A 23,763-nucleotide genomic window follows, 5' to 3' on the forward strand; every position below is an offset into this window, starting at 1 on the left:
AATGTCTTTCTTAAGCTCTACTTCCACGATTTTTTTCATATTTTTTGGACCTATGGTTCAAAAGTTAGAGGGGGGGACACATTTTTTTTTCTTTCGGAGCGATTATCTCCGAATATATTCACTTTATCAAAAAATGTTTCTTGAAAACCCCTATTAGTTTTGAAAGACCTTTCCAACGATAACCCCCCACACTCTAGGGTTGAAGCGAAAAAAAAATTTCACCCCCACTTTACGTGTAGGGGAGGTACCCTAAAAAAAATTAAATTTTTAGATTTTATTGTACGACTTTGTCGGCTTTATTGATTTATATATCCATGCCAAATTTCAGCTTTCTAGCACTAACGACCACGGAGCAAAGCCTCGGACAGACAGACAGACAGACGGACATGGCGAAACTATAAGGGTTCCGTTTTATGCCATTTGGCTACGGAACCCTAAAATCGGCCAAGTGCGTGCCGAACCGCATAATAGAGGGTTTGGTTATACAATTAATGGACGTTACCCCGGCACATACGTCGTTTTGATAGGAAGATAAGTTTTATAGAAAAACTATTTGATGGCTTAAAAGCCCGCAAAAAATTCTCATTCTCATTAAATATATATACATGCCTCATGTCATTGTACGTGCAAAGTTTCATTACAATCCAACACGTCGTTTTAAAATAGAACGAAACTCCATTTGTATGGGAAAGTAAAATTCGGTCGAGCTTGCTGCGGACTCTTAACCAATCCTATTCAAAATAATAAGTATTTATTAAGCTTCTTTAAGAGCATGAGAAGTGGAACGTTTTTGTATGTACAGTCAGCATCAAAAATAGCGGATCATCAAAAGCGCGGTCGGCAACGCGCATGTAACACCTCTGGAGCTGCATACGTCCATAGGCTACGGTGACTGCTTACCATCAGGCGGGCCGTATGCTTGTTTGCCACCGACGTGGTATAAAAAAATCTACCTTTCAGTAACAGCTTAACAAAAAGTGATGTCTTTAATATACAACAACTGAGATTGTAAAAGATATACTCTTGAACGTGAATTTTAGAAATGTATCTGTATTTAGAAAAGTTATCTGGGATGTCAGATACTTTAGGCGCGTTGTTTCATCCGCTACTATTGATGCTGACTGTACTATCGAGTTCACACATACATTTCAGTCATCGTAAACTATTTATCAGTGAAGGTTACAAATTGCACATGCGTACAAGTTTCTAGGCTCAGAATAACTTCGTCAAGAAGTTTATGGTGATTTGATACCATTCTCTGCTGGCAAGTCACACGAGGTGGAGCTAGGAACTATAATCATGTTAACTATAAAGCTAGGTTCAGACGGCGTTGATTTGTCCTGTATATCGTAGATATACGGGATTATATCGGATAACGTAGTTACACCAAAATTTGTTTGGCAACTTACAAAATCATTCACATGGCTGGACGGCTTTCTCGCATAGACGCTGTGTGAACGATTTCAAAAGTTGTCATACAAATTTTGCTGTCACTATGGTATTCGATAAAATCCCGTATACGGTATACCTATGGGACAAATTAACGCCGTATGGACCTAGCCTAAGACACAAGAAAAGTGCCCCCCTTTAATAAAAGTTTCTACGCATTCCACTGTTGATTACCAACTTTACTGACAATACGATATAGAATAAAAAAATTGACAAACTATCTTTTAATTTCTCATGCTCTGAAAGTGGGTCGTTGTTATTCTTAAAAGTGTCCAGAAAATGATACGTTTCTGTACTAGAGCACTGTACTTTCTAAGTAGGTTTTTTGCACAATTTCCATTCTGATAATTAACACCCCACTCCATAAATAACGATATTTTACCTGAATTGTTAACTAAATTTACCCTCAAGAAATATCACTAAAGTTTTTTATACTTAGCCGTGTTCTTTTAAATACACATGTATTATACTTTCCTCGTATTTGAAATGAAAAGTAGAGTATTTAACTTGGGTGAAATGCACCATTTCGGTCTCGGACTATTCTACCTCGACAGAAATGGGTACCTTTCATCCCTTGGTTAACAATCTCACTACCTACTGTTGTTTAAATATATAAAAACATAGAAAACACCCCTGACTCAGTAACAAATATTTGTGCTCGTCATACTAATAAATGCCCTTAACGGGATTCGAACCTAGGACCATGGGCTTCATAGACAGGGTCACTACCGACTAGGCCAGACCGGTCTTTCACTATTATTAATGGATTGGGTTTTCAGAAGAAAAATTACTAAAATTGCACGTACAAAGTAAGTATGTACTTATAAAAAACAGTCAATAGGAAAATAAATAAACGCTCTCACGGATGAAAGCCACACAGGCTAGACAATAGCTAATCTTTAATATTCCACGTCGAGACATATCCGACGGATGTGATGTTTGCATTGCATAAATGCAATAAGCTGGGACCGCGACCCTGACCTGAGGTCATCGAACCTGAGCGTGACACTTCGATTCTCCATCTATCACGACTCGAGATCGCGCCATCGGCGCGGGCGCAGCGCAAAACGGTCGGTTCACTGCGGCACTTGTTCAAGACTAAGTATCAAGGTCTAAAAAAACATTAACCTTTTAGTATCTTATTAAATTACCCAGTAACATTATTTTATTTTGTAAGTTTATCGTTTAGCTTGTAACTAAATATAAACTGCCTTTAATTGCCTACTTACCTGCAAAAAGTGGATAGCGTCGAATGATTTAAAAAAGGACAGTTTAATAAAAATATATAGTTAGTCATATTATAACGTTAAATAAAACTATAAAAAGTATAATTACCGTAACAATTTATAAAAAAAAGACGTGTGGCACTCGGGGACTGCCGCGGTAAAGCTATTGCATAGCATTTTGTATCAACTTATGCAATTATAATTATTTATTTATTTTATTTATGCAGTATTTCTTTTTCTTTGATATTAATACCACCATAACCAACCACCAGTAAACCAGTATAACGATATGATCTCAGTTGATAGGGATCTCGAGGTTTCACTTCTGATGGTTTTTCGGAAAAGACAAGTACGCTTGACAAGAGATAATGTAAACACTGGTAATTCGTAGTTACTCCTGGTATTTATATATTCCAATCGTTCACCGAGCGCACGACTCAAGATAACCAATATAAAAGTGTGAACCTTGTTTATTCATAGTTACGATACGTATACGGATTCACTTATATTGGACAAGTTGTAAGTCATGGGAATAAGCGCCTTCAACGGCGCGGCGGTCTTTATTAGGTAGCGTCAGGAAACAAATATTTATAAAAAATATACGAAATTAAAATAAATAGGCACTTTATTTATTTTATGGAAAACAATTTTTTTTCGCTAACACATTAAATAAAATATGTAAAACTGTATGTATTTTATATGTAAAACCGATAGTTTATCTATACAATTAAAAAAAATATGCGGAGAGGGCGGTATAAAAAGGAAAATTATAATGTATGGAGAAAAAAAATTTTCATCAAAAACGAAACCGAGCATCATTTTTAATTTTCACAATTCAATCGCTAGGCATTTCCACAGCTGCAGCTCGTTTTAAAATAGAAATAAGTGAAAGTTTTTTCTCTAAACATTATAGTTTTCATTTTTTTAACGTTAATACTGATTTTGAAGTTATATTTTTTTAAATCATTCCCTATCGAAGGCGAAATTAGCAATGTCCCACTTTTCTCGATTTGAGACGGCAGCGTGCCCTTACATTAGAATGTTCAATTTAAAGTATTCGTTCTGATTTTCATCGTTTTCATTTTCATCACCTTAGTTGCTCTACAAAGAGGACAAATTAATACAAATACTCAAACGGTAAATACGTAGTTAGGGAGTTTCGTTCTGTTTATCATCAGCAGTTCCACTACACTAATTGCCAGTTTTTGGATGAAAATGCTTAATTTGTAGACAAACAATACAAAAATCACTATATGTGTACCTATAAGATTTTAAGTGTTCCCTCAATTCTTCATGGATTCCATCATTAGAACTTTGAACCCGGGACGGGACCATCGGCTTTATAGGCAGGGTCACTGCCCACTAGGCCAGACCAGTCATCATACATTTTACTTGACAAATAGAGATGATTATTATTTATTTCTTTTGTTTATGATAAAAGGTTAAATTTGATTGATCTAATATCTGTTCTAAATATTTTTTACACAGTTTTCAACATACATAAATACATCTTAAAACTACACTATAACTCGCATATTAAAATTGTAAATCCGAGCTCTCGTTAAAAATGTTGTCCATAGTTTTTCTATTGTTGTACAAGTACTATTTAGTAATTTTTGATGGACTATTCCCGATATTTGGGTTTCAAGTTAATGCAAGATATTGTTTTAACAATACTATCAGAAAAACTGGATTTTTGGTTAACAACCGGTTATTCGTACTTATATTAAAATAAAAACCGGTTACATTCTATAGTTTCAAGGAATAGGAGCACATGATTTAAAAAGTTGCATTATTTATAAAAAAATTGCTGACTCAGGCATGCATGCACTGCATGAAGCGGGCATGCCTACTTGACACTCGGATAAACGTGTTTCTCACATGGGTAATGCATTATTTAGCTGTGGCGCTCACTCAATAACAAGGAAATTTTTAATTTTATTTAGAAAAAATATGTTTTCAAATGTTATAATAGTACTTACGAATGAAAAGTGATACCGTGAGCTTTGTTTTTGTGCTTGGAGCTATTGAAGCACTGGAAAAAGGCGCAACACGGCATTCTTTGGCAATATTTTATCGAATTTGATGACAATGTTGACACTTCAGCGTCACCCATACGACTAATTCAATATAGGTCCCGAACCTATATTTTGTGGCTCACGATCGACCGCCTGGTACCTCATCTACCCCTATTACGTACATCAATGATACATACAGATTACTATAAACAGCTGCTTATGTATTTGTCCGATTTCGGAGCAGCTCGTCTCGATTCGTGCGAGTTTCGTAGAGTAGTACCATAGAAATAGGATAGTATAGAACGACTGTCAAACTTCAAAAGTGTGACCAAAAATGAAATGCAAGTGTGTGCGTAAATTGTCTATGTGCGAACAAAAATAGTGATGTCATGTTACAACATATTAATAATCTATCGATGTTTAACTGCTTTATCGACTACTTTTTCAAATGTGTTTGTTTTTATAAAAAATGTAATAGGTATGAGTATTATTACTACTATTAGACCTTATTAGCGCCTTTAGTACCTTTAATTTTCTTTTACAGTGGACGCATAGTAAATAACAATACTGATAGTGATAACCGAGGCTACAGTTACAGTCGTTTCAGTCAGCATCAAAATGGTCAAATATATAGGTACACATGTGTCACAATGGTCAAATATATATTGTTACTTATTTTACTGTACATATGGAGCTACTTTACCGCACTAGTGCGATAATTAGCACATTACGTAACTATATCGAACATTTTAAGGGCCATATGTATTGTAATACATTTGCGAATAGTTAATTCGAAACTCGTGTCGACTTAAAATCGTATCGCCACTCATTGCGATTTTTTATTTTTCTCACCTGGTTTGGTGTTCTGGGACGTTTACTTACTTACTACTTACTCCGTTGGCTCAGCGACCCAAAATGAGACTTGGCCTCCGACACAAGACAGCGCCACTTTTCTCGGTCCTGTGCGACCTCTCGCCAATTGTCGACTCGAAGCTCGCGCAGATCCGCCTCCACCATGTCGCTCCAGCGATACCTAGGGCGTCCGATAGGACGTCCTGCTAGGCGACCCAGGTACGCTCTTTTTACGTTTTTTCGTTTTTACTTGACTAAATTACTAACGTAGTCCGATCAAGCATTATGGAACCCGGCGCTGTCGGTAAAGCAGGTGACTCGCGTTGATAAAGCAGGTTTCTGTCGTATGCGGGTGTGAGTGGTGTAACATGTGCAATGTCGTTAACACAAACACATGCTAAGTGTTAACAGTAGGCGCAAATAGTTGACTTACCAAAGAAAATTTGAAATTCGCGCCTTTTCCGCCTGACAAGTTGGGTTGGGTGTGTATACGCTGTCTTGTGTTTCCTTGTGTTAGCGGCAAAGCCGTGGAAAAGTGGTTAAAATGTAAGTAATGTGTTGGAAAGTGAAGTTTAAATTTATCGCTGAACATGTGCATCTTCAAAAAAGGTATTATAACAATCGTTATTATTTTACGTCGGTTATAAAGGTTAATATCTTAATGATGTCTTGTGAACAACTAATTCCATACCTACTAATATACCGACAAGTTATCGATACAGTCATATGAACATTTTGTCAAGCCCTAGCGTAAAGTAACAGTTTAGGTTTTTACACAAAATATTCTAAATTATTGACTAATATCATGAAATATTAACACACAATTGAAGAAAAACTTATAATGAACTGTATAAATTGGCTTTTTACACTTTTTATGCTGTTAATTTGATATAATATCGTTACGAAAATTTCGCTACGATTATCATAATTACCTGTGAAATGAGTATTTCCCTGGGTTTTTTGGCCCTGAAACACAACAATCCGGCACACAACATGACACCATCTTCACTAAATTACTTAATATTTATTTTTGATTTTGATTCTCGTATATTTTTAACGTTAAAAAATACGGCAATATGATTTTGGCCGCCTCGGCCGCCTTCGAATTCAAAAAATGGTTACGTTTTCTCATATGTAGTCTGCCTCTTTCACACTCGTGGCTTGTTCATATACGTGATGGCTTCCCTTTCGCACACTTCATCTGTCTGTCAAGCGAAGCGTATGACAAGTCTCTGAGTAGTACAATACGTCTAATCGCACGCACACAACGCCGTGTCGAAGACTGCCGAACTGAAACGACGTTAGACGAAGTGGGGAGCGTTAGGTTTTTTCGTTACGGAATTTCTGGATTCGGTCCCCGCGCTCAAGGCCCGCGATAGAAGCTATGCAATAGCTTAAAAACGTATTTACGAACCAAGAAAATCTAATTGGAAAGCAAGGTAGGTGCCATCTATAATGTGGGAAAAAAACTCAATCGTGACTTACAACAGTTCTATAGAAAATCTTTCTACCACCTGTTGTTAGTTTACTACCAAGTTGATAGTTTGACACGTTTGTCAGTGTACATTACATAGTGATTACTATACCTAATTTGTAATAAATATTGCTATGTCCTAAGTGTCTTAGGTAGGTAATCGGTTACCTACATCAACATATTTGTATACATGTTTTGTGAAATGTATTTGAACAAAATATATATGATATTGTCCATTAATAAATAATAATAAATATTGTAGGGAAATTCTTGCACAAATTGACCAAGTCCCATGGTAAGCTCAAGAAGGCTTGTGTTGCTCAGACAAACGATATATATAATATACAAATACTTAGATACATAGAAAACATCCATGGCTTAAGAACAAATATCTGTGCTCGACACACAAATAAATGCCCTTACCGGGATTCGAATCGAGGACCAACGGCTTCATTGGCAGGGTCACTAGTGTCACTACTCACTAGGACAGACCAGTCGTCATTATGAATGGAGATACCCAAACTAGAGCTAAAGAATGTTTTCATCGGTAAAACGTTCTTACATGGTTCTTTTCATTTTGGTTTATACTTTGTACAACTAACGAAGTATCGGCTCAATATTTATGTAGCGGCGTTATCAGATCGGAGTCAGCGTTACTTCACCGGGCTCAATATAATCAACAATCATTTAACAGTTATCCATCGTATTGTTATTTTTTAGTACCACGTCATCTCTGGCAGGTGCTTTACGATGTAAGACGATAAGGCTGCTACGATCTATTCCATGACGATAAAAACGTCTCGCCCGTTTAGTTATTATTAGACAAAGACATCCTTAATTTAGAGGTATTAAGATACAAAATCCTATGCCACATAAATGTCCCATAACGCCATAACACGAAGTAACGATAAAGTACAGTGAGAATTTTATAATACACTGTTGTCTGGAAATTTTCTTCAAAAAAAGCCGCAACACGACTTACACATAGGTGCGTGAAAGATATTTTTTAATAAAGAAGCCCAAAAAGTGATACTTTACGTATCTGTTCAGCGTGTGCTAAGTTCGCTTTTGCGAGTTGGGTACGTTCACATTTTTTTTTTATGTTAACCCATAGTAAATCCATAAGTTAAAATTTTATTAGGTCATCGCTATTACGCGCCATTTGTAATTTATCTATCACGTACAACAAATAATATAAAATAAAATAGATTTCTAAGTATGTTTATAATTAAAATATTTATAATTAAAACATTTCTTTAAAACCGATTTTGTTTAATTGGCTGAATGGAATGACATTAACAGAAAAAAATAAGAATTGAAATAATAAAACATTGTAATGTTTGGACGGCCTACTTCCATTCAGAATTAATTAATGAGTATTTTCGTATAACATGAGTTTTTGTGATTAGTATACCTCGCTATTTAAAAACACTAGACTTATTCTAGGAAAGGAAAATCTCATAATCGTAATGTGTTTCAAATGTATTACAAACGTCGTTTGATGTACGAACGCAAGTGTCATTTACACTTGTGCCATATCTTTAAAAATCATTTAATAAATAATCTTATTTCGTAATCTTTGAATAAAGTATTAAATTGATTTTACTAACCGATAACTATACTTAACTACTCAACACGTTTACAACAACCTCCTACTTATTGCGTTTGCTTATCATAATAGGAAAGCTGAAAGTCATAACGATTTCCGTCGCATATAATTTTATTCCTTTGTCTGGCATCTAGAAATGAAAGTAAAGTAGTTAAGTTAATATAGACGTCCTGTTAGAATATATACTGGATTTCATAGTAAATAAGTAGAGGTGCAAGTTGCAAATGAAGTAGGTATGTATTCATCCTTTTTTTTTGTTCACAGGTAACCTCGATTGTGGTGGCCCGGACCTTCATCCGACGAATTCATAGAAGGATCCAATCTATCATTTCTCGAACAATAATATATCGTAATAAGCAAAATAAAAATATCTCCCCAATGGCAAAAGGTCAGGACTGTTATTCGCAGATATCTACTTAGTTACGGCTCCATGAGTTTGAGTGATTTATTAATTTTCTTAGTGGTTCTTTATTTTATTGTTTTTTGTTGACGTAAAGGTTATTTGGGAAATATATGCAACTGAAAAAAAGTGATTAATAGTACATTACTACAGAGGCCGGGACGAAAGGGGTTGCCGGCCGAAGACGGCCGGATACGTCTCAGGGGGGCAACCCCATATTTCCCACCGAGGTATGTATAGTGCTTTTCTCAAACATGTAATGAAATAACCAACAAAAATATCAAACTTTCATTTTTGGTAAAATTATAAGTTAACAAGCCAAAAACTAGAACTAACGTGTGTATATTACTATTTGGCTAAGTATATTTTAACTCGGTTTATAAAATTGTCATAAGAAACCATATATTTCGCCTTTGATTTTGCCGGCAGCATGTTTTGTATAGCCAATTCTACTTCGGCTCTTAATTCAGGTGGGGTGCAATCAATAATCATTTCTTCGTCGGTAGTTTCGCCCGAACTCATATTGAATTATTTATAACAAAACAAGATTACAAACGACAAATTTAAGTCCGATAAAACAGAATTACAGCGAAAAATTATCAAGTTTCCCGGCAAACCTTTTTTTTCTATACGGTTAGAGTCATGTTTAAGTAGACATTTTTATCGCTACCTAATATTTAGATGAAATATTAATATTTCAATGTGTATATGTATAGTTGAGAAAAAATGATAATAATAATGTTTTATTTGTTACTTTCATGTGGATTTATTATGTCAATAAAACTGCACTAAATACACACCAAATCGTTTTTATTTTGAATGAATTTATTTTATTTCAGACTTTTTCGAATCCATATTTTTGTTAGTAGTTATACATATAGAAAAATGGTTAGTAAACAATGATATGACAATCAATAAATTTAAATTAATAAAACATAAATAATCCTATAACAATATTTTCCGGGTGATAAAACTCGACAGCATGTGTTTTCTCACCCAGAAAAATAAGATTGAATTGAGAAGAAATTTTAATAAGCATTGTGGCAGAATGTCATGATGCCTGTGCCGCAAATTTATGTGGAATGGAAATTAAAAAATAGGACTTTACCGGCCTAGGCCTGCAAGATTTGTATGAAATGCCATTAACGACCTCTTATCGTAGCCGCACCTGAAATGTCATACTTCGCAGCCTATTACTCACTGCATGTTTGAGAAAAAAATATCTTCGTTTCATTTTTACGAACGTTTGTGAATGTAGGAAAAGTGATGGTTTTGAACATATTGAAGACAAAAAATATAGAGCAAAATCGATTATTTCTTGCGTTGTCTATTCTAAAAATACCAAAATATATATTTTATTTCCTGCGTTGTCTATTTTTGAAATACTAAAATATATATTTTTAATACTTTTAGAAGTAAGTAAACATTTTTTTTTGGCGTAATATTTAGTATTATCAAGATTACAACATAAAACCCAGAAATTACCAACATTTCCTAGCAATTTACCAGGCCTTAGTAAATACGTAGTGCAGAGCGAGCCCTTGTAGAGTCTATCTGCGTTGCTATCCTACCCGCCATCTTGCAGCAACTTGTAGACTTTTTATTATGTCTGAGCATATAAGTTTTGTGCTATTTCAATTACTGATTTTCTTTTGCCGTGCCCATTGTTAAACTTCAGTTGATATGCAATTATATTCATAGATTATAAACTGAAAAAGTTCCCTAGTTGTATCGATGGCAGCACCATCTCTCTCGCTATTTCGGAATTTTGTAAAGGATTCGTATAAGAGGTGCACGTAATGCTCGCCCTTAGAGTTGGTCAAAGGCTGCTAGCTTTTCAAAGATAGCATACCTATATACTAGATAATTTAGGAAGGCTACCGCCGTGGCCGGATGGTCAAAAGTCAGAACGTTAGCCGCGTAGGCTGAAGACGACGGTTCGATTCCGGCCTCGGCCACCAGTGGCCTGTGTCACTTTATCTTTAGTTTTATGTCGTCTATTCCAGTTTATAATTATATATATAGCAGTGTGAGCACTAAAAAGCACAAAAGAAAAAATATAAAATCAAAAAATATATAAAAAAATAATTATGTTCCCTTGTCATATTTATAGACATACACTACATAAATAGAAAGTAAACAGTACCTACACCTTCTTAAGTAAAATAAGTCACATTTATTTGCCAAGCTAATAATAAATGACAAAAAAGTAAACTATCTTCCTAACTGCCTACTTACAGCAAATGGAGTTATATTACCAACACCAAAAACCTACACGGACAGAAAAATGTCGACACATGTAACAAACAAAACACGACACGAAATTTGGTACGATTAATGTTCGAAATCGACAACTAGCCGAGATGAACAATGTGTACATGACAACTATCGATTCGAAATCCTTCGGGTTCCGTAACTGACGCCCACTCGATCTTTCGACACTCGCGACTAGTCGTAAATTATAATTTTAAAAGTGGTCGTTGCAGCACGCATGCGTCACAGCTCTAATGAACGGGCCCATGCGGCTAGTTATTTATTTGTATTCCAAACCTAATTTATTTTAGAGCGTTGAGGCTAATTTTATGGCGCTAGTTATTGTAAGTTATTACTCAGGAGTACTTTTAAACTACATATAGGTACTTATTTAAAGGTCCTGCAAAGAACACTAAAAATTGCAGTCAAATGACATTAGTAATGGGCCGAATATTCGGTAATTATTCAGTATTCGGCATATTCGGCAACTTTTTTCAATGTTTGTATTCGGCCGAATTATGCGATGAAAGTTCCGAATATTCGAAAAATATTTTTTATTATGTTCGTCTGGTTGTGACACTGAAATGTAAGCTCCTCCAGAACTATTCAAGTAACTGTCTGCTAGGTTACATCTTCCCCTTGTCATTGACATGGTGAATCTGTTTTCTTTATTTGGCGAGGGCTGAAATTTGACCTGTTTATTTTTAGGGAATTGCCTAAAAAGCGATTAATGTTTAGCTGCTAATGTAGGTAATTGAAGCGTTTTCGAATGGTTTTTTAAAATGTAACAGATGAACTAAATAAGTTTGGCCGAATATTCGGTTCGGTAAGATTTGAACCGAACATTCAGCCGAATATTTGTATTCGGCAAACTCCATTTCGGCCCATATCTAATTGACATATAAATACGTAGCGTAGAATGATAATGATGATGATTGATAAAAACTAGCCTATGTCCTTTCCAAATGTTATCTCAATAAGTCCAATGGTTTAAGCGTGAAGAGGTACACAGACACACAGACAGACATGGTTACTTTTGCATTTATAATATTAGTAGGGATATATTTAATAAATATATATAATAATCATACATCATATGGTAACAAAAAATGGACCTTGCATGTCACTTTATTAGTCCTTTTTTACTTTACTTTGATCTCTTTAAAAAATAAATTTACATGTTAATAATAAACGTACAAAGAGAACTCCATCACATACCATTCTTACAAGCACGGTCATAACATCGTGGTAACTAAAATCATCATTCAAGCCGCGACTGGCTGGCATATCAGAGCATATCAAAGTCGCATTCAATAACCAGCAATTTACAATCATATGGAACACATTTATCAGTCGCAACATACCGCGATATATGTAAGCCTTTAGTAAAGCAAATATAAACGCTAAAGCACTATGGAACAATGCCTTGGGCTAACGTCTGACCGACCGGCCGCCCCTTGTCCGCTGATTGTACCTTACGATGACAAGCTCACGCTATCGCAAATAAGTATTTATTGCAACTGCACGAATAGATTTATAACCTCTATGATATGATCCTTTGTTTGGCCTTGCCAGAATCATAGCATCGACCAATTAGAGTAAAGTTTGAGTATCAAAAATGCATGTACATGTTCAGCGTCGGCGACGTTAATAATTGTTTAAATTTAGGTTCTATGTCACGTTTGGTATAATTTTGAACTAAGTAATTCAAAGATGTAGATTTCCTCTAAATTGTTTGAGTGGTTATTGATTCCCCATACAAACCTACACCTCCCTTTTCCCTTTCAAGTGAATTGTTTTGGGATAATAAACTATCCTGTGTTCTTACCCGGGACTCAAACTATCTCTATACCAAATTTCTTTAAAAATCTCTTCAAAAAAATTTCTTCAAAATCGGTTCAGTGGTTATTGATTCCCCATTCAAATTCACATCAAAAATCTTGGTGGCTCCACTTAAATCCATCCTCGAGTCCTAAGGACCACTCCTGCCAAAGAAAATCTTTTGATCACGTAATGCAAAATACGGCATTACTGCGTTGCGCCTGCTGCGTTTTCGACTGATGTGGATTGAGGACTGGGGGAAAGTTGCGAATGCAGGTGGTTTATTATTAATATGGTACGTTTCGATGCTAGTGCGGAAAGTATATCATTACTTCACGAGTACCGAGATATCTTGCCACGAGCCGTACGCGAGTGGCAAGGCGAGAGACGAGTGAAGAATGACATTTCCGAACGTGTAGCGAACGACGTTTTTTAATACAGTTGCAAAAAAATAAGAAATACAACAAGCACTTTTTTTATGAATGTACAATAAGACAGAAACAATTGTAAATATAAAATATTATACTATTATTACCTAAGTATCGTTATTTACGATTATTTGTGTATCGTATATTTAATAGTATTTTATGCAACAGTTGTATAAGAGGGGTCAAAAAAGTCGAGTGGCGTGAGTTACAATGTGAGCCGGAGCCGAAGGCGTAGGCGAACATTGTAAAGGAATACGCCACGAGAATTTTTTGACCTACTTATACAACGTTGCATACAATATTTTTCCTACGAGTCAACAAAAATAAATCTTAATTTAGGTAAACAAATTACAGCAAAAGTATATAGCCAAGACACGCGAGCATACACCTTGTTACGCGCCCGGCCCGCCCCGCGCCGCGGCCGGCCGGTCAGCGACACCTCCTCGTAACTCATGAGGCCCTGGTACTTGCTACTTGCTAAATTAATTTTTTGGACAGTTTTTTCTCAATTTTGGCCACCGAAGCCTACGGAGACTAACAAGCAACGCTAAGCGATCTTCGTAGTCTATGGGTGTTGCTATATTACGGGTGTCACATGCGTGTTTCTGACTTATGAAGTAATTATTTTTACTATGCAACCAAATGAATATTTTGTAAGTTGGCATCAATGCACTTAGTTTAAAACTGTATTCGTTTTGGTTTTGTTAGGTTGGTAGCCATTAATCGCAGTAACATTATAGCTTATAAAAGCACAAGAGCTTTTATGAGGAATAGACAATATAGACTTTTCTTGAAACCTTTTATGTATGTTCTTATATTCGTGTTAATGAATGCATAAATGACAGATAACAGTAGAGGAGTAGGAAAATTGTATGAAAACAATATCGAATGTTGCCTTTGGAAACTTAAAACATTCTTGCGGTGAGAAAAAACGCCTCTGCTTTGACAGGCGTTTCGGCAGCTATTCCGTTCCATTCAGACAACTTATTAAGAATGGTTTATCAATATTCAATATTAAAAAATAAACGTGTTATAATGATGAAGAGGCAAGTAATAATATATGAAATATGTTTAAAATTATTATTTTTACATTAACAGTAGATTTTTATGTTGATTACGACTTTTAAGGGAAATTAACATTAACACTCATCATAAGTAGTCATGAATTGGAACACGTGGAAAAGTAAAAAGCACTAGTTCGCGAAATCCAGATTTCCGCACGCTAAATAGCTACGTAAAATAGCACTTTTTGAGCAACTGTATTAAAAAAAAATATTGTTATTTCCTTAGAGCAAAAGTAAATAATAAAAATATGTCCATGGTATTGACAAAAAGAGCGCATTATACTCTCGACACCGACTCGATGAGTTCGACACGATTATTAACAGGCCAGAGGTCAGATCAGTATCGATACAAACTAATCCAACCACCTTACCAAATAATATGAACAGAAAAGCATTCCCTTTATACAAAGACACGGACAGAGATTGATATCAAAAGATAAGCCGTGCCCTTTGGAAATAAAAATCTTATTAAGGCCTGATATCTCAGGAATCTTTTAACAAGAAAAATACGAACGCAATCATAATAAATTATTATAATGATGAACTCGATACACGTGTGTTGCGGTACGGCCATTTCATTACAGCAAAATTGTAAGTGGAGGGTCAGATAGCGACCATGTGGTAGCGACCCTATGTGAGGCTAGGTACGCCGGCTACCGGTACACTTCTGTCGGTGACCTCGGTTCAGCGGCGCATTCCTTCTTAGGCTTAATAATACACATGAGTTGGACGTAACGATCTGCTCCGTGCACGCTCATTAAATATCCTTCTGGATTCATGCCTGCTGTTCGTTATTATGTGCCCCTAGTACAGTCTGTGATATACTTGCTGTTTTCAATTTTCCGCATTTGCGGTACTTACTGCTTGTACACTCAAGCAATAGCATGTATGTAGAGTTAGACCAAGATAAGTCTGCAACGATTTTGATAGCACACGCAGTGCAAGTGTTCTTTTATACGACATAATTTCATAGAAGTCTGACGTTTAAAATAACACTTGCTCTGACTTGTGTTGGTCTAACTCTATTTATTTATATTTAAATTTCTGGTTTGATATGTATATAACACGTATATAAAGATAATAATTACCTAAAACTATGACAAGCCTTGTAAGAAAATATAAAAATCTTCACGACAATTTTATTTTAATTGTAACTCTACAACAATATTAGTTTGTTCGTGTAAATCACCAAGCCACAATTCATCTATCTAAAAGATGTGTCACACTCGGATGTATATAATTATGATAATCTCGACAATAACCAGCATCCGGTGCCACCCTGAACATTGTCACGGCCGACGACGCCGCCCATCTATGTCAATAAAATATTTTTTTATTATTTTTCATCTCACCCTGGACAATATAGCGCCAAAGCGTGGGAGGACTTTGTTTCGGAACGTTATAATATATGTGAATTCTTTTTGTAATGCATGCTTTATTGATGCTACTTCATTCGATATTGGACGGTATTACGAGTATCTACACTATCATTTATATATCAACGACGCAAGTTGCTCAAAAATAACTAATCTAATTATATCATCCGAATTAAGCAGTAGACAACAATTGTGTTCTTTATTTGGAAAGTAAGTTAAGGCTCTAAATAGATCACATGTTTTTTTACGTTAATTTAATCAGTTCCAGCAATAACTGTTGAGAGAAAAATGTCGTTCATTTTGATCGTTCGTTCCCACGCGTTCGATTAGGTAGTGTTAAAAGCTTGTCTCCATCGGCTTTTAATGTACCCAGAGTTAGACCAAGTTGGCAGCGATTTTGACAGACCAGACTGTGAAAGTGTTATTTAAAATGTCAATGTTCTATGAAATTATGATGTTTAAATAACACCTGCACAGGCTGGTCTATCAAAATTGCTGCCAACTTGGTTTAACTCTATTACTTTATTAAATCTTTGTTGAATAATTACCAGAAACTGTTAAATTGACTTAAAGTCAATTTACAGAGCACGGTGTTTGTAAACAATTGGTCGAAAAGAAGGTGGATGGTAAAATATCGAATAAAATTAATCTACAGTTTTTACAGCACTGGATACGATTAGTATTTTACACCTTGTACGTGATCTAATGCCCGATGTAACGGTAACAGTCAATTGGTGTTCCGAAAAGCGTCCCGTGTGATCAAAGTATTCTGTTGTATCTAATGAGCATTTTTGTGCTATCATCCCATCTCCATAGAGTTTAGAATAGCCTGTGGTTGAACTAATAATTCTGTTTAGAGGCTTGTATATTACAAGGTCTTGTTATCGGCAGGTAATTGAACACGTCAAAGTACCGTGAATGGTACAACGGCGTCTAATAAGGAGCTAACTGTTTACCAAAGATGTTGCGGTTTTAGCTCCAAATTGTATAGCTGTATTTGGCGATGTCTGCCACAAAAACCGTTTTATTTTTTGGTACTTTAGCACAATCATTTCATAGCACAATCAATGTTCAAAAGTAACTTACGTAGACTTGTTTTGGTACCTAATTTAAAATGAATTAAGACTCTTATAGCTTAATTTATATATAATTGCAGGAAAGTATACTTTTAGAGCAGTTCACGTAAAGGATAAAAAAATCCTCGGTAATGCGGTGGTAACCTTGCTCGCAGACAAAAGCCTTTTTATGAAGCCACACTTTTGGATCCTAAATGATAGTTCCCTATAACACTCAGTGTTCTACAGTATTTAAGTTACCCTCATTGCTTAAGTCAAATCTTCCAAGGAATCTTCCAAGAAAGTTTTAATCTAGTTCCCGGTGTCTAAATGTCCAAATAGGCTTATATTGTAGGTATTAGGTTATCATCGAAGTGGTTTGATGGTGGACACTGAATGGTTTCCCATAGTTTCTTTTTACAAGAAATTGCCATAATTTCGTCGTTTTTATACCCGTCGAAATCAATATTGATTGTATAGAAAAAGATGGCGCTGGTAGTAGGTAGTGAAAGGGTAAAACTGAAACTACGATTATTAACCGTTAGTGAGATTCACTTTGCGGTCAATTAATTGTTCTATTTATTAATTTTGGTTAGGATAAAATGCAAAAAGAGGGTTAAAAGTTATATTGTTTATAACCTACATTGCGTAATAAAGGCTTAAGTGTCATATTCAGAACAGCGTAACAGTATCCAAAAACGTCTTTTGCCTACTATCTGGAATTATAGTCACGTCGGTTTCAAGCGAGATCAAGTGTCGCAAAAGGACTTATTACTTTATGCAATAAGTGCACAGTATTCAGATGAAACGTGACCGGGGAAAGTGGATCGCAGAGTGCGAATTTATCAAGTGTACCGGATGGTCGCTCACCATTCCTTGCATAACATTGCGTGGGGAAAACTAAAGCGTATCAGCTGGCTTGCTGTGAGTACCATTTGCCTAGACAATGGGTCATATAATTTGACTAGGTATATAAAGATAATGCCCTGTAATTCAGAAGTGAGTAATGAGGATTGAGATAACAATGCTGAAACTAAATATTCCAAGTTGTTCCAATAATCCATCATATTAATATTATAAATGCTTATGTCCTTTTCACACTTAAACCGCTGAACTGATTCTGTTGAAATTGGGTATGGAGATAGACTAACTCACGAGGAAGGACGTACGATAGTTTTAGTTAGTTATACATATTCCTTGTATAAATAAATAAATAAATAAATATTTTATTCAAGGTTTTTGACATGTTGTATAATATTAATGATTGTTGTAAATATTTTTTCTGTTTATTTTTAAGTTTTATTGTAATGTTAAGTAATGTGTATATTGATTATTGATTAATTGTATAATTATGTTTCATACACACTGAATGGTGTTACTGAATAAATAACTGAACTGAACTGAACTAGTCGTGAAAATCATAATTCTACGCACAAGAAGTCACGGACAAAAATAAAACTACATTATTATATTGTAGGTATTACGACCATAGGGGAACTTAAAACGAATAAGGAAATGATAAAAAATTAACTAGAAGAGTGATTTTGTTATGAAACGTTTATGACTTTGGTCTGAAATGTCACTGTTGATATCCATCACTGCTTTATAACAAGATTATAAAGTATGAATCGCCCTCCAAGTTAAAATTGTGTATTGCAGGATACGTATTAAGTATAAGCTAATGTTTCTATCCTCTACAGGAACGTGTAGTAAGTAATCATGGGGCGTCAGTTAGGTAATTTTCTCCGTTAACTAGCTATTTTTTACAATCTTGTCTTCTGTAATTACGAGTAAATGAAATGTGTCAGTCTTGTGAAAGATCCCACTTTGTCGCTTACCATAAGGGCGAGATTTGCTTGTCTCTGCTTGTGTCTGCAAGCGAAAAAGTGGGACCTTTTGCTTGGAAACGACACAAATGTTTTCTGTAAACAAGAATTTAATAAAGCATAATTTCATGTACAGTCAGCGTCAAATACTTTATAGCAACCAAAGTAGCCAAATAGTTCGGTACACCATATATTTAGTATGGTGTACCGAACTATTTGGCCACTTTGACTGCTACAAAGTATTTGACGCTGACTGTACCTAACAATTCTCAATCAGGATTATCATGAGCATTCAGCAGAAATAAATGAATATCTGTCTATTTTAACGTCGAGTATCTCCTTACTATTGTAAACTATGGCAAACCCATTGTCGTGAAAGTACTATTTCCTCTCTATTGTGCCATGACGAACAGATCATATCTCCTCGTGACAAACTATGTCACAAACAAAATAAATTATAGGAGTGAATCGATTATTAGTCTGGATTTTTACCAGGAACTCGTTTACAGTACCGCCTTAAATTGCACAAGAACATTTATATTTGACAATAGATTTTATACGAGCTGCTCTAAAACTATTGGAATCTAATGTGTTCAGAGTTATGTAACGTATAGGCGGTTGTGTTTGTCAATAAACCTTGTCGACACGACCGATACCATTTGAGAGTCATTTGTATTAGTTTATTAGTATTGTATTAGTATTTCTGTAATGACTGACAACACCGTATCATTATTAATTGTCAGTCTCGACAGATTAACATATCGACTAAAGATAAGACTAATGTAAATCTACTAATTGAATAAGAAGGGTTTTGAAATTGGGACTTAAACTTACAATGTTCAAACAGTCGAGCTTGAGTTAAAATATCACTTGAAAAATAAAAGTTAAAGATTACTTTTTGGCAGAAATTAATGGGTCCGTTCGGAAAGCGAACCCAAAAAGGCAAATACAAAAGTTAGTTATTTGACCTTAAATCCATCACAGTTGATTGCTAAGCCCGCCCCCGTTTCAATTTGCATTAATTTTCGTTCGAGCTAAACTCATGTTGCCTATTTTGCTTGTTAAAGGTTGGTGTTGGGTGTTATTCACACAAAATCAGAATGGAATAAGCTTAGAATGGAACTTTCGGAACGTAAGCTAAAATCGATGTCATAATTGTAAGTATTTAAGAAAAAGTGGTGAAGGCCTTTTTCATCAGTAAATGACATATATTTCAGTTTATTGGATATGACATTGACTACTTAAAACACAAATCAAAATATTTGTCAATAATAACTTGACTTGTTCCCAAAATTGTGTTACGGAACGTAAACGTCGCACCATACTGGATTACGCAATTAAGAATTTTCTACATTTGTTGCCTTTTGAGAGAATAATTAAATTAATAATATAATTATTTTTACAATTAACAAACGCATATTCTTGGTAATTTTCCTTCTTTCTCTTTTTCGTTCTTGGTAGTCCGTATTTGTAGCAGTCAGTGGAGCAAAGCTTCATCAAATTGATAAGGTACTTTAATAGTCCTTTTTTCTATTTTTTCTGGCAGCGTACTGGTATTGCAGATATGTAACGCTAGCAGCAATGAAATTTTATTGTATGATAATCCTTGATCGGATTAAACTCTAATAATAAGCTATTATCAGCATTATCAAATAAATTGTATGATACATTTGATCATAGATTTTTTCGGTTTTGGGACTGTTTATTAATCAGAACTTAATTACAAATCATGAGTGAGTAGCTCAGCCCTTCAGTGACACTTTCTCAAACCAAATAAAACCCCGACTACAGTCAATTAATGTCACCGTGTGCCACTGGTCCGAGTCCCACCGCGCCACGAGGTCAAAGGGCCGGTTCGCGTGATCCTTGCCATAACGATACTTATAGTGCCCGAATTTACCGTGGCTGACCTAAAGACTGACATTATTGCTCCTGGGCTAATAATATTTCTTACTACTAAAAAAATAAGCTTGCTAAAAAGGACAGCTGAAAACTTGCCATTAGATCTTTTACCATTTCAATTCGTGATATGGGAAAGAAAGATTACATGACGGTAAATAAAAGTCAGTAAGACCATACCCTGTTGGCCTTGCCTCGTTACGCCAAGGAAATGTGCTGTCATTTATGAAATGGTCTGGTCGTGTAAAACAAAACCCACTCAATCACTTGAGAATCTTCATTTGAAATGAACGTAATCTTTTTAGAGATGCTGAGTTTTAATTCTGTAAAAAACAATAGATATGTTAATAATAATAGTAGCAAATGATCGTATGCAATAAGTAAATAAGTTTTACAGGATTTACATATTTCAGAGTCTACATTTACTATCTTATTCTTAATTTATTCCAGATAAGGGTAATTTAATTATGTAATATTTTAACGTTATATAAAAAAATACATATAGTTTAAATATTTTTATCTACACACATATCATAAACCCTCCATGATACCTCCAAAATCCGTAAATAATGGCCAAAATTACGATAAACTGTTTTGTTAAAACAAATTTCTTATCTGTGATGCTGTTGTAATTGCTTCATAACTACACCAAAATCGATATGGTTATACATTCAAATTTGGAATATCTCGGGAAAAAAAGCAATTCGATTTCACCTCTATTCTAATATCAGTCGAGATGCCTTATTATTCGAAATGAAATGTCAATTGCTACAATTTTGACATATCTCGCATGTTAGTTTGTATCGAATGATACGGAAATAGGCCCCCGACTCTAGTTTGTCTGTGAATTAAAAAAAACTACGAATGCGTGACATGCGTGAAAAGAAAAAAAAGGGCGGGAAACCGAAAATACTAGGCGGCATTTTTGAAAATATTTTAATTATAGTGTTTTAAGTCCTTTTTTACTGACAAAACCGAGATATATTTGCTCATTTATTATTAAATTTAATGTTAGATTAAATTTCTGATTCTACTCGTTGAATGAGGCCAGGAGGCGGGGGTGCGGGCGGCGGCCCCTCCCCCATGGAAACAGAAACCGCCAAAACTTCAACAAAAAGAAGAAATAAAGATGTTTCTGATACAGAAGTCACATCATGTAAGCAAAAAATGACATACATACGAAGTCGTCGCGGTCTCTTCAAAGACCACAACCCCATATATGAAGATTTGACAAAAAAAGAGTATCCTGTACTACTACAATCTGCTTCTAATGAACTGACTCATAAAGTCCCCATGGACATCCTCAAAGTTAATGGAATATTAAAAGAGATTTTGGGGGTGCAATATGTAAAGGCGGCTGGTAACTTTTATGTTAAAGTTTATTTCGGATGTGCCAAGGATGCAAATGCATTTTTGCTAAACAAACCTATACTACAAGAAAATAATTGGAAAGCAACAATTCCATATGACAGCATAGAGTGCCAAGGAATTATTCGTGCTCCTGTGGATCTTAGTGAGGAGACATTGCTCGAGGACTTAAAAGCGAGTTGTATGATTCTTGGTGTAAAGCGCTTTACCAAAAAACAGGACGATGGGCAATTCAAACCTCTCCCAACCGTCCTGGTTACATTTATGGCCTCGTCTAGACCCGACCACGTAATCTATGACCATATCTGGATGCCTGTACAGGAATACATCAGACCTCTGCTTCAGTGCTTCAGATGTTATAAATTTGGACATGGCAGTGGAGCTTGTAAAAGCACTCAAGTATGTTCCATTTGTTCGGCGGGTCATTTTTACAAAGAATGTACCACACCATCAGTCTTCAAGTGCTCAAACTGTAGTGGACCCCATTCGGCAGTTTCTTATACCTGTAAAGTGAAGGCAGAAAAAATTGCACAAATTAAGAACAAGATAAATGGCAAATTCTCTTATGCAACTGCAGCTGCAATAGCTGTTACACCTAATAATAGTACTAATCCAAATAGTAAGATTTTGAAAACACCTGCTAAAACACCTCACGGACGTGCTATGATTGCTGACATTATTAATTCTGATATTGTCCTTAATGCAATCACCAAAACAATTGTAGAATTAATGAAAAAAAGAGAAGTCAATAATACTTCCTCTGGTCCTTTACCAATATCCTCCCAAATGATTAAAGAGCTGCTTGTAACAAGTTTTACCACTTAAATTATGGACAGGTTGGGTATCAAACAATTAAAAATACTTCATTGGAACTCCAGAAGTCTATTTCCAAAACTAGGTCAACTTATACATTTTTTGCATGGCTGTGATGAAAGTGTCGACATTATACTATTTAATGAAACTTGGCTGACCCCTAGCAAAATTATCAAATTGCCTGGGTTTACTGTAATTAGAAGAGACTCAAACCATCCCCATGGTGGTGTTGCAATTGCAATTCGTTCCAAATACAAGTTCAGTATTGTCAACACTTTATCACAGTACCATTTTCAAAATATATTAATTAATATTAACATTCATAATTTTTCTCTAGATTTGTTATGTGTATACGCTCCTCCACCTCCAAATGGTAAGTTTACTATAGATTCATTGAAAGATACATGTTCAAAATTTGTAAGTAATAATCGTTTGATAATAGGTGACTTCAACGCACATCACTCATCTTGGAGTTCAAGAGTCAATGATGGAAGGGGTAAAGCTCTTCATGCTTATGTGGAGAATTCTGACTTAATTTGTTTAAATGATGGCACTATCACCACTTTTGCTCCGTTTGGCCAACAAGGTAATGTTCTGGATTTGGTATTCGCATCCCGAGCTCTTAGTTCTAGTTGTTCGGTATTTGTTCTTGATGATCTTCTTAGTAGTAATCACTTCCCTTTGCTCATTAGTGTGGTTTTTGACTCGCCCACTCATACATATTATTCTAATAACTTATTTAAGGGTCCAGGTATTAATCTTCAACAAGATGATAATTCACTAGCTAAGGTAAATTTTAAAAAGCTTGACTGGTCTAAGTTTAACAAGTTAT

At 35.2% G+C, this 23,763-nt stretch overlaps 2 protein-coding genes across 2 annotated transcripts in view; both read left to right on the forward strand.

Annotated features, from left to right (window-relative positions):
- The window catches only part of LOC133534648 (cadherin-86C), a 139,810-nt gene that overhangs the window by 77,904 nt on the left and 38,143 nt on the right, over positions 1-23,763 (forward strand).
- On the forward strand, positions 21,433-22,943 carry LOC133530659 (uncharacterized). Its single transcript, XM_061868672.1, has one exon. The coding sequence runs from the start codon at positions 21,792-21,794 to the stop codon at positions 22,941-22,943; it is 1,152 nt and encodes a 383-aa protein (XP_061724656.1). The 5' UTR covers positions 21,433-21,791.

The sequence above is a fragment of the Cydia pomonella genome, chromosome 2 (assembly GCF_033807575.1).
Source record: "Cydia pomonella isolate Wapato2018A chromosome 2, ilCydPomo1, whole genome shotgun sequence".
Classification (NCBI taxonomy): domain Eukaryota; kingdom Metazoa; phylum Arthropoda; class Insecta; order Lepidoptera; family Tortricidae; genus Cydia; species Cydia pomonella.